Source organism: Hemiscyllium ocellatum, chromosome 8 (genome assembly GCF_020745735.1).
Source record: "Hemiscyllium ocellatum isolate sHemOce1 chromosome 8, sHemOce1.pat.X.cur, whole genome shotgun sequence".
Taxonomy (NCBI): Eukaryota; Metazoa; Chordata; class Chondrichthyes; order Orectolobiformes; family Hemiscylliidae; genus Hemiscyllium; species Hemiscyllium ocellatum.
In genome coordinates, this window is record NC_083408.1 from 108,608,073 (window position 1) to 108,620,230 (window position 12,158).

Sequence of the window (12,158 nt, forward strand, 5' to 3'; positions counted from 1 at the left end):
CTCTGCACCTTTCCCAATGCTTCCCCAAATTTCCTATAATGTGGCAACCAGAACTGCACACAATACTCCAAGTGCGGTCGCACCAGAGCTTTGTACAGCTGAACATGACCTCATGGATCCAAAACTCAATCTCTCTACCTATAAAAACTAATACACCGTACACCTTCTTAACAACCCTATCAACCTGAATGGCAACTTACAGGGATCTATGCGAATGCTCTTCAGGAGGCTTTAAACTAATTCAGTAGGGGGATGGGAACCTGAATTGTAGCTTCAGTGTACAGGAGGTTGAGAGTAGTGAGGTCATGAATAAGGTTGCAAGGTCACAGGAGTATACCAGCAGGTGGTTGGAAGTGTGTCTACTTCAACGCCAGAAGCATCCAGAATAAGGTGGGTGAACTTGCAGCATGGGTTGGCACTTGGTACTTTGATGGTGTGGCCATTTTAGAGACAAGGATAGAGCAGGGACAGGAATGGTTGTTGCAGGTTCCGGGGTTTAGCTGTTTCGGTAAGATCGGGAAAGGTGGTAAAAGAGGGAGAGGTGTGGCATTGTTAGTTAAGGACAGTATTACAGTGGCAGAAAGGACATTTGATGATGACTCATCTACTGAGGTAGTATGGGCTGAGGTTCCAAACAGGAAAGGAGAAGTCACCCTGTTGGGAATTTTTTATAGGCCTCCAAAAAGTTCCAGTGATACGGAGGAAAGGATTACAAAGATGATTCTGGATAGGTGCAAAAGTAAAAGGGTAGCTGTTATGGAAAACTTTAACTTTACAAAAATTGACTGGAAACGCTATAGTTTGAGTACTTTAGATGGGTCAGTTTTTGCAGGAGGCTTTCCTGACACAGTATGTAGACAGGCTAACAAGGGACAAGGCCACACTGGATTTGATACTGGTAATGAACCAAGCCAGGTGTTAGATTTGGAGGTAGGCATATACCGCAGGGCAAGAGATATAGCTGGGGGAAAGGCAATTATGAGGTGATTAGACAAGATTGAGGATGCATAGGATGGGGAAGGAAACTGCAGGGGATGGACACATGGTCTTTACACTGGGTGGGGGAGTCCAGAACTAGAGGGCATCATTTTAGGGTGAGAGGGGAAAGATATAAAAGAGACCTAAGGGGCAACTTTTTCACACAGAGGGTCGTGCGTGTGTGGAGTGGACTGCCAGAGGAAGTACAATTGCAATATTTAAAAGGCATCTGGATGGGTATATGAATATGAAGTGTTTGGAGGGATATGGGCCTTGTGCTGGCAGATGGGACTAGATTGGGTCGGGATATCTGGTCGGCATGGATGAGTTGGACCGAGAGGTCTGTTTCTGTGCTGTACATCTCTATGATTCTTTGACTCTATAATTGAAATGTGCAGCTTATTCAAGGAACAGCAACTGCATGTCCTTGATAAGTAAGCACCTGTGAGGGAGGGAGGAAGTGGTCAATAGAGGGAACTGTGGTTTACTAAAGAAGTGGAATCTCTTGTCAAGAGGAAGGAGGAGGCTTACATAAAGATGAAACATGAAGGCTTGGTTAGGGTGCTTGAGTGTTACAAGTTAGCCAGAAAAGACCTAAAGCAAGAATTAAGAAGAGCCAGGTGGGGACATGAGAAATCATTGGCAGGTAGGATCAAGGAAAACCTTAAAGCTTTTGATAGCTATGTCAGAAATAAAAGAATGACTGGAGTAAGATAGGACCAGTCGAGGACAGGAAAAAGTCAATGTTGTCAAGTAGAATACTGAGATATAGGCTATTAGACTAGGCGGGATTGAGGTTCATAAGGAGGAGGTGTTAGCATGCCTGTAAAGTATGAAAATAGATAAGTCCCTGTGCTGGTTGGGAGTTATCCTGATGACCACTTTGCACAAGGCATTATTTCAAACACATCAATAATACACATCAATAAGATAACTAAATCTTATCTGATGGTCTTCATTAAAGAAGAATCAGCAAAACTTCTGGGAATTTATTTTCTGAGAATGGTGCTACCAACTTCAACACATGCCCAAACCAGCAGTTTTATGAAAACTAACTAGCATCCCATTTGGAAGATAGCAACACAATGCAATCTTCACTTAGGATAACACTGCATTAGATTAGATTAGATTCCCTATAATGTGGAAACAAGCCCTCCGGCCCAACAAGTCCATACCAACCCTCCGAAGAGCAACTCACCCAGACCCTAAATTTACCCCTGACTAATCCACCTAACACTATGGGCAACTCAGCATGGCCAATTCACCTAACCTGCACATCTTTGGATTTTGGGAGGAAACCGGAGCACCGGGAGGAAACTCACGTAGACACAGGGAGAATGTGCAAACTCCACACAAACAGCTGCCCAAGGCGGGAATTGAACACGAGTGCCTGGTGCTGTGAGGCAGCAGGGCTAACCACTGAGCCACCGTGCCATCCATCTTAATTACATAAAACATGGTAGAATGAATTTAAGTGGAAGATTTGAATTGTTGTTACCTTTTAATAGCCAAAATATTCAAAGCCTTGGAATATTTGGAAATAGATATACGCAATACTTTCAATATCAAAACATGCAAAAGGTAATAAACAGAATGTATTACAGTGGAGTGCAAACTGATAATGTTGTGCTTAGATATTGCAAAACCAAGGTCCATGTTACTCAACAATATTGGATTATTCAATTCAGTTTATACCACATCACAAACATGACAATCCAAAACTGGAGAAAGGAACCCAGAGTCTTCTTAAGTTGAATGAAATACTCAGGAAGACTAAAGAAGATTAACTGTAATGCTGGGGATAGACCTTAGTACCAAAATAAGCACATTATGCTCAGATAATTTTTAGTTAACCAAAACGAAGATCATAGGAAGACCAAACTTAAATAAGCAAATTAAAGCATTTGAAAGAATTGTTTTACTTAACTAAACGTCTCCCAGACAGCAAAAAAAGAGGAAACAAAAAATTTGAGTTTTGAAGGGGCATGTATACTTAGCTTGATCATCTTTCTGTTCCTATAACTTATGTCTTATATCATGTCTTCCAAAATGTTATTTTTTTGTATAAATTAGAATTTTTTATAAATCCTGAAAAGTACTATAAGTTGAAAATTTCACCAGACAAATAGTGTCTTTGACAAAATTCAAAATTAAGCCACTTTTTAAAATTGTATATCATGTGTGGACTTCATTGAAAGGCTAGTAATTACTGCTAGCCCCTGACAAGATCATGATGAGTTGCCTATTTGAATCGTTTTACTTCTCATGTTAAAGATACTCCAACAATACTGGTGTTGGGGGGGGGGGAGACATTCAATGATTTTGACCCGATGATGATTAAGCGACATCGATATATCTCCAAGGCAGAATGGTATCTGACTTAGACAGAAACTGGCTGATGGTTGGTTTTCATGTGCTTGCCACCTTGTTCTTCTAGATGCTGAGATTTAGAAGGTGTCGCTGAAGGAGCTTTGGCAAGTCCATTCAATCAGAAAATAGTTACAACCCAGGAAGAGGTCTGCCTTCATTCAGCCTGACTTGTCCACAGCTGCTGCAGTGTATCTTGTTGGTTGTACATGCAGCACCTGGTGGTCAAGTGAGTAAATGTTTAAGGCGGTGGACTAAAGTCCATCACTCTGCTATCGCTCACAATACTGTCACGGTCTCATATTCACTATCATTGAAATCAAGTGCCACAATGCTGCTTAAACTCATTTTTGACTGATTTCTACCTGAAAAAAACTGCATTGTAATCTGTTGCAGAAACCAGTAAATATATCAATGAGAAAAATGCGGTAGATGTAGCTGACTTATCACTTACCTCTTTGGTTCAGTCTGCCATCCTCCTCTACGCCACGATATCTGCGTTGCTGTGATTCTGAAATTCTATGTTCCAAGGTTGCTCGTTCTTGCTCAGTCTTCAACAGTTGAGAGCGCAAATCATCTATCTAAATTCACAGATAAGACTCAGTGGATCAGCAGAGCATTACCATTTTTGCATTTCGTATCTTTTCAAAACGCATGTGTTTTCTGTGTTCAGCAGCAGAAGTGTCCAGCAGTTAAATAGAAGATTGCAACAAGTTTATAACTTGAGCAATGAACAAAGGAGAAATAAAAAATATTATCTGGCATGTTCTTTCAGAAATAGTTTTGAATATACTCCATCAATACAGGAATAAAATGTGACAGACGCCAAATAATGGTTCAATCAAGGAACCACAGCTAGCTTCTGTGAAGCAAACACAGCTGGAAATGAACTACATGTAAAAGTCTTGCAGTTATTTGGTGTCTAAAACAGCAGGAGATAGAATATTAACAAAAATAAAGATGTTTTTTTGAGATTAATGCATTCCAGTTATGGTCAGACATAAAACAGAAAAATAAACCACAGGAAACAAAAATACATCAGGATCCAAATTAGTTTCATTTGAACACCTGACACCATTTAGCAACTATTTGCATTTATGTAGCACATTTAATATTGTAAAACTTTCACTAGAGTGCTCAGACAATATTTGACACAGCCATATATGGAGACATTAGGAGATCACCAAAAGCTCAGTCCACATAATAGATTTTAAGGAGCATTCCAAAAGGAGCAGGAGCAGCTGACCAGAGCAGAGGTTTGGGGAGGGAAATCCAGAGGACAAAGTAACAATGAAGGGGAAGGCCATAGAGCGATATAAACACAAGGATAATAATTTTAAATCTGAGCCATTACTGGACTGTGAGCCAGCACAGGGGTGATAGTGAATGAGAGATCAATACCAGGCAGATTTGTTTTTAGATTATATTCCCTACAGTTTTGAAATAGGCCCTTCGGCCAAACAAGTCCACACTGACCCTCCGAAGAGTAACCCACCCAGATTCATTTCCCTACATTTACCCCTGACAAATGTTCCTAACACTATTAGCATGGACAATTCACCTGACCTGCACATCTTTGTGATTGTGGGAGGAAACCGGAGTACCTGGAGGAAACCTGCGCAGACACGGGGAGAATGTGCAAACTCACAGGGTCACAGTAATAGATTCGTCAACTTTAAGGACATTTAAATAGTCATTGGATAGGCATATGGACAAGAATGGAATGGTGTAGGTTAGATGGGCTTCAGACTGCTTCCACAGATTGGTGCAACATTGAGGGCTGAAGGGCCTGTACTGCGCTGCTATGTTCTATGTTCTATGTCATCGTGGGAATCTGTTTGGATTGTTAAAGTATTATGATCAAAGTGAATAAACACTGAAAAAAAATGTTTGTTTTTCTTTCTGAAGAATCAGAAATTGATTTTTTTTTACTCCTTAGTGGAAAGACTTATAAATTGGAAAGCTTTTGGTTTCAGTTTGCACTGCACGGAGTTGTCAGCCAAAATTACATATTAAAGTTAGAGTTTGCTGTTGAAACAGCTTATGCTTCTTGTTTATACATGAAGGTCCAACTTGTAACTGAACAATGTTTATGCTGTTGCTACAGCAAACCTTGCTGTCCAAGTTTTAGTATTGTTAGCCACAATTGTTAGGGAGGAGAGGCTTTATTCTACACAGTGAGAATAGTTATAACTACATAAATCCCCTAAGGATAAAAGAGAACAATAAAAATGTCTTTCTTCACTTCACAGGAATAGCTGAGCGTTAGGCAATTTCTCCAGTATACCTGACAGGCAAGAGTCTCTCGGCTTCCTTCTGACTGCTCCAACTTCCGGCGTGTACGATCAAGCTCTTGTTCAATCTTAATATATGATGCAAAGAAAAAAATAAGTATACAAATGTTGTTGTTATGCCATAAACCTCCTGTAGCATTACTTGCTCTGAGCTCTGAGATTCAGAGTACTGCTGATCTTTCTTTTTGACTTGACTGGTTCCCCCCTCATTATACACTTCTCTCAACAGAAAAATCTAGGGCCACTGTGCCTACTCAAACTGTTGACATCAGACCACAACTTTAACAGGTTGTCTATTTCAGGCCAGTATCATATCCTTGTTTTGAAATAAAAAATGGCTATTTTGAAATTCATAAAAAGCATGTGGCAGAACAGTTACACAGAAATGGAGGATTTTCAAGTTCTAACTATAACAGTATATAACTCTATATTGAGTTTTTTAAAAAATGCATTAAAAAATTCTTGCATTTTAGACAAAGCTACCAATTTGTTTTTAAGCATCTCAAAACACCTACAAGACAGCAATAACGGCATTTCTGCTTCATAGCACCTTGGAACCTTCTGTTAACATTAAAGGTGCTACATAAATCCAAGTTGCTATTGGAATGATTCTTTTGACAGTTCACATTCTGCTGAGAACACTTCAGAAGGCATTTAGAGACAACCAATTAGTTGACTAATATTCCCTGATGAAAATCACTGATGAAAATAACATTCTGCACTTTTAGAAATAAACCTGATGGGAAAATAAATATTAAAGTACATGAGTCAGCTAGACACAATCCTTCTCTTGGAGGCATGGGATTGAATCAAGTCCAGACAGATTGAGACAACAGTGTCTCTTCAGTGTACCGGTTTGATTTGAATTTGGATTGAATTTGGGCAGTTTCCAACCCTGTCTGATGAACTGCACCCAGTTGTCATTAATGGCACTATCATTCAGTAGGAGCACTAGATGGTTGTGTACATAAGTGTCTGTGGTGTAACAAAGCATTTTCAAGAGGTCAGGGCTGAAAAGCAGTGTTGACGTAGAGTTGCAGTAGCTTTCCCGGCCTGGAGGTGAACAATGATCAAGTACTAGAACTGTTCCATTTCCCATGCACTAAGATTTCCCCCCCCCCCCCCCCCCCACCCACTAAATTCAGCAACATTTTCACAATAAAATTATCTTCTAAAAGTGTTTGCTTGCTTGTTTGCAAATTTTTATTGAGCACACGATGTCGGGATTGCTTGATGAGATGAACTTCACTCCAGCCGATTCACATTCCATGGTTAATATTATGGTTCAAAATTTGTTATCAAAATCAACGTAGCTGATAGCACTCATCATTGTTTATACACAAATTTCAAAGCATATTCAAACAAGGTCAATCGTAAGGTCGAGAACATCCAAAGGTTGCTACCTGAAATGTATCACTCCACTGTGAGCTTCATCAAAACAAAATCAATTGATCTAGCTCATCATCAAAATGATTGCATGATATGAAATTTCAATGTTTACACAGCAGGTACAGACAAAACCAGCAGTCTAGATGGTCTTAATGGGGTAAGATGTAGTATTTACCACCAGCCAATCTCCCTGACACTATAAGTCAATTTTGCAAGGATGGATCTCATTTGTTCCAGTTTTAATTGTTGTTGGAAATATTTTAGAATAGTAAAGAAAACCTTTTCAAAAATGCTTGTTGATTCATTTTTCGTCAAACTTTCATTACCTCTCCATTTATCTTCCTCTAACTGATACAACACTAAATTCGCCAATTTTAATTTATTCTTGCCTATCAGTTCTTTAACTGCTAATTTTATAACCAATCAGATTAAAAGATTAAGGAGTCTAATTCACTCAAGTGCTGGACACCAGATTTCCTTCTAAGAGACATTATCAAGTCACATATAAAGCACCAAACCATTTTAAAAATCTAACTGTGCAAACAGGTCCAAGTAACAACAGACATCATTAGATTCATTCCAACAGGAAGTTATAGGCAATGAGTTCTATTTGGCAATTATTTTAAAATTCAGTTGAAACAATTACGGTAAAATAAAGATAATCCCTCCAGTGATTTCACATTATTACAATTTGTTCATTTGTGAAAGAAAAGCAACAGCGGTATCATTGCTCTGATATTCTACTTACATTTAAAAATTGAGGAAGCTTTATAACTTGAAAGCTCCATTAACACAGAAAATAACTTTTTTTTAATTTAAACACAATGCCAGTGTACTGCAGTTCCCCAATACGTCTGCCATTGTGAGCTAATTGTCAGTAGTTTCAAAGAATCCATTCTTCATAATTTATATTTAAAATAATATATGCCTAACTACAGCAATTATAGCAATGATTGCCCAAAGTGTACAATGTGTTCTTTTGAATTGGATTACATTAGAATTGTTGAAGTACTGCATGAATCATTGGCAACTCATGGAAAATGACAATGCATTCACATCACACCCATTAAGAAACCTATGGGATAATCTCAAAAATTTGATTTTAATCCTAAATTTACAGCAATTTGAGTTTTAGACAACGTGTCATTATTAACATATAAAAGCTAGATCGCTCATGTTTATGTTATCTTCTCTCAGAGGGTTGCAAATCTTTCGAATTCCAAACCGTGGAGGGTTGTTGAGTATATCAAAGGCTGAGATCAAGAGAGTTTTGGACTCAGAAGAGAGTTAAGCAATGTGGGGATTGGCAGGGAAAATGGCATTAAGATCAAGGATCAGCCACCATTTTATTAAACAACAATGCTTTCTCGAGAGGGTGTGTGTGACATTCTATCCCTCTTACTTATGAATCACATTTGGGGAAGTACTTCTACCAGGGCCTTTGATTTTACATTGTACTCAAAGCAATGCTGGAATGTATTGTTTGTTACCAATCCTTATTTCAACTCAAAGGCATGTTTATTCATCAGAGTCTGAAAAGTTCACTTCTCCTTACAAATCCCATGAGCCAATTTAATATTTTTAGTACAGATTAATAAATCACGCATCAATTAAACTGTAATTGACTGAAGTGAAAGTTCCAGTGTCATAAATTTTCAATGCGAGGATGCCAAGTTCAAGTGTGTTAGACATTCACCATCCTTAGTAGCATCATTAACCTCTTGGAGTAACCAACAATGCCAAAAGGATTACATACAACTGTGGGCTTTCTTACTTAAGTAGCAAGAATCCTCCACTAATTCAAGCAAAAAGCAGCATTTCATGGGCTTATATTTACCTCAGTCTAAAATATATAGTCAAAATGTCAGAAAACAAATGTTTGGCTTCAATCAGAAGGCAAGCATCTCCCTCAACTTAATGAAACTCAAGATGGAATATTTGAAAGACAGCTAACATTTTCCTTAAAAACAATATCTCAAAGCTTTCTCTGTTTGTATTAGCAAAAGAAACCCAATGTCAAATCAATTAAGTAATTAATTTCCAAAAATGTATTTGCCAAACATATTTTAAAATATTTTTCTCCTTCATCTATTCACCCTGCCAACTAATATCCTAACTGTTGTTCTCTGCCATCTAAGCTCCACTTACTCTCTCACCTAAGTATCCTCACTTATTCTCCCTCAGCCTCTGCACTGACTGACTTCACATCCTCAACAGCTTTAATCACATACAACCTTCTTTGCCCCATTTTAAATGATTTCATTGCACTCTAGTTCTCTCTTAATGTCTGCTCCCTAATTCAGAGCCTTTCCATATCCCTTGCCATCTCCTTGATCTCTTAACTCCCAGTATCTTAATCTAAACAAGGTTATTTTCTCCATTTCCTCATTACTCGTACTCATAGCCCCTTTCAACCTCATTTCCTTCTGCATTTGTTCCAAAAAATGCACTCTGGTGAGGGCGCATCAACTTTTTAATTACCTAGTCTTTGGTGGTCTATTGCCATAACGCTCTGAAAAATGCTAATCTACTCAATCACTCCATTGACAGCTTGTATGTCCCATTCCTTTCCTTTCCTGACCCTTTAGGTGAGTTGCAGCACATATTGTACAAGGAGTATTTTTCAGTGCAAAAACAATACCCACAAACCAAACACACCACACTATACATGAGGCTTTTCTAAGATGTTGATAAAGACTTCTGATGCTCAAAATATCCAAAGTGAGAAACAAGTCAAAATATCTAGATTACAACTCAAAACATGTGACAAATCCTACTCACCAAATGCAGGCATTGTCACATATAATTTAAAAAATTGGATAATGCACACATTACATTGATTAGAGACAAGCCTAGATATTGGTCACAGTTGCCTATTAATTAATGTAAGTGCATAATTGAGACCATCTCAAAAGAGCTCTTGTGGTGCAGAGGTAGAGACCCTACCCCGGACTGAGAGAACTGGGTTCAAATCCCAACTGCTCCAGAAGTGTGCAATAACAGGTTGATTAGAAAAATAGATTGATGAAAAAGAAATTGAGCGTATGACATTGCTGAGAGCCTGGAATCACAGTTCAAGCCCCAACAGATAAGGATGGTAGATTTCTTTTGCAAAAGTACATGAATGAACCACATGCTAGATTTTTTTATTTTTAAATTTAAAATGTTTGTTGAGGTGGAGTTTGAACTCAGCTCATCACACCATTAGTCTAGGGTCTATGGAATGCAAATCCAATAGCATAATCACTTTACTACCACACACAAGTTCCTGAAGAACGTATGAGATGAAGCCAAAAAAGAAGACAGTTAAGAAATGAATTCTCAGTGCAACAAGGCAATGATTATGATTTTGGCAAGTGGAGGAACGGTGGTGAGAGTCCTAGAAATGAAACTCAAAGCTCATAAGTTCAAATCATGGGAAACTAAGCTAGAGAGTGACTCATCATACAGTGTGGAGGGCAAGTTGGCATAGGATGTTGAAACTGCATGATTAGCTATGATCATAGTGAATGGTAGACCAAATGGCCTATTCCTGCATGTATTTTCTATGTTTCTAACACAGTCCTACAAAATAAAAAGAATTTTGGAGCATGATCCATCTCAAAGAGACTTTGCCCTAGTAAGACAGAGGCTGAATAAGTATTTCTGGAAAGCTGGTTCAAAATGCAAATTTGTTGCATGGGGGAAAGAGGTGCTTTAAGTAATGTTTACACACCAAGGAGTAAAGTGTGCTGAGTAAGGAATTCAGTGAAGAGTGCAGAGGTGGCATTTTCATTTTTTACTTTATCAGCCACCAGCATTTGATTTCCAAGTTTTTGGAGCTGATGAATCAGTAAGTGGTATTGATTCAAATTACAGTTTATCAGCAGAGTACGTACTGTATTGTTATAATTGGTGTTGCAAAGTTTACTGGCAGTGCGAAAATGCTTCAGGAAGTGCACGCTGGAATGATTATAAATAAATTAATTAGTAATTACTAATATAATTAACATATATTTGAATCGGCAGAGTAGGTGAAGTGCTATGATGCAAAACGTGGGTGGTTTTAGATTCTGATCCAGGGCAAACACATCTAAATGCTTGTGGCCACAGGCACTACAGCTCAAAGTTATCAAGCTGCAGGCCAGTCAGGGAGGGGTAAGCTACCTGGATATTTTATTAGGATTACATCTTCCTTTTGGACCAGTGGTCAGGGAAAGGAAGTTGTGACTGCAAGTGAGGCAGGCAAGGGGACCCAGAGGGCAGGTGCCTTAATCTCAATAATTGTTTACGATTTTCACAACTTGCTTGGGTGGAAGAGCTTCAGGAAGGTTAAGCTAACTGAACACTGTAGTATGGTATAGGAAGCCACTCAAAAAGGGAGAGCAAGGAGAAATTAGTGGTAGGAGGCGCAGTACAATAAGAGGAATTGACACAGCTCTCTGCAGCAAAGAGCATATGTCCAGGTGGCTGTGTTGTCCACCAGGTGCCAGGATTCTGGATACAAGCTCTGGATGGAGAAGAACTTGGGAATAAAGGGGATCTCAGGTTGTGATGCATGTTGGCAGCAATGACAGAGTTAGAAAAGGAAAGAGATTTTGCTGAGGGTGCATGAGAAGTTAGGTGCTAAATGAGAAAGCAAAATCTCAAAAAGGTAATAACCTCTTGGGTTGCTACAAATTTAATAGGATGTATAAGAGTGGCCAAGTGAAAGACTGATGTGGGAGAAGTGGGTTCCACTTCTTAGGGCATGCACCAATTCTTGATAAAATGGGATCAGTACCATTGGGACAGTCAACACCTGATCCATGTCCTTGTGAACTGCATAAAAAGGAAGGTGGAAAGGCTAGAAATTAAATGAAACGGGTGATGGTTCAAGCTTGGGTTCAAGCAACAAGGGATAGAGTTGCAGCAGCAGAATGAAGTACTGATATGAGAAATGAAGCTTAGAAAATGGCAGGAAGGAACTGAGTATTAAATCTGAGAACGTAGCAGCAGTCAAGATTAGATGCTGCAAAGATAACAAAACAACAATATTAAAGGCTCTGTATTTGAGTGTGCATACCAGTCACAACAAAGTGAATAAATTGAAAGCACGCACTTTGATGAATAAATATGATCGGACAGGCATTACAGTGATGTTGCAGCAGG

The 12,158-nt window shown here is 38.8% G+C and overlaps 1 protein-coding gene across 4 annotated transcripts in view; it reads right to left on the minus strand.

Moving 5' to 3' along the window:
• The window catches only part of LOC132818418 (centrosomal protein of 128 kDa), a 410,636-nt gene that overhangs the window by 303,540 nt on the left and 94,938 nt on the right, over window positions 1–12,158 (minus strand). For all 4 annotated transcript variants that reach the window (XM_060829432.1, XM_060829433.1, XM_060829431.1 and 1 more), the window contains exons 10-11: window positions 5,633–5,707; window positions 3,800–3,926 (exon numbers count right to left, since the gene is read on the minus strand). In XM_060829432.1, coding sequence (XP_060685415.1) covers window positions 3,800–3,926; window positions 5,633–5,707 — 202 coding nt within the window. The remainder of the gene's footprint in view (window positions 1–3,799; window positions 3,927–5,632; window positions 5,708–12,158) is intronic.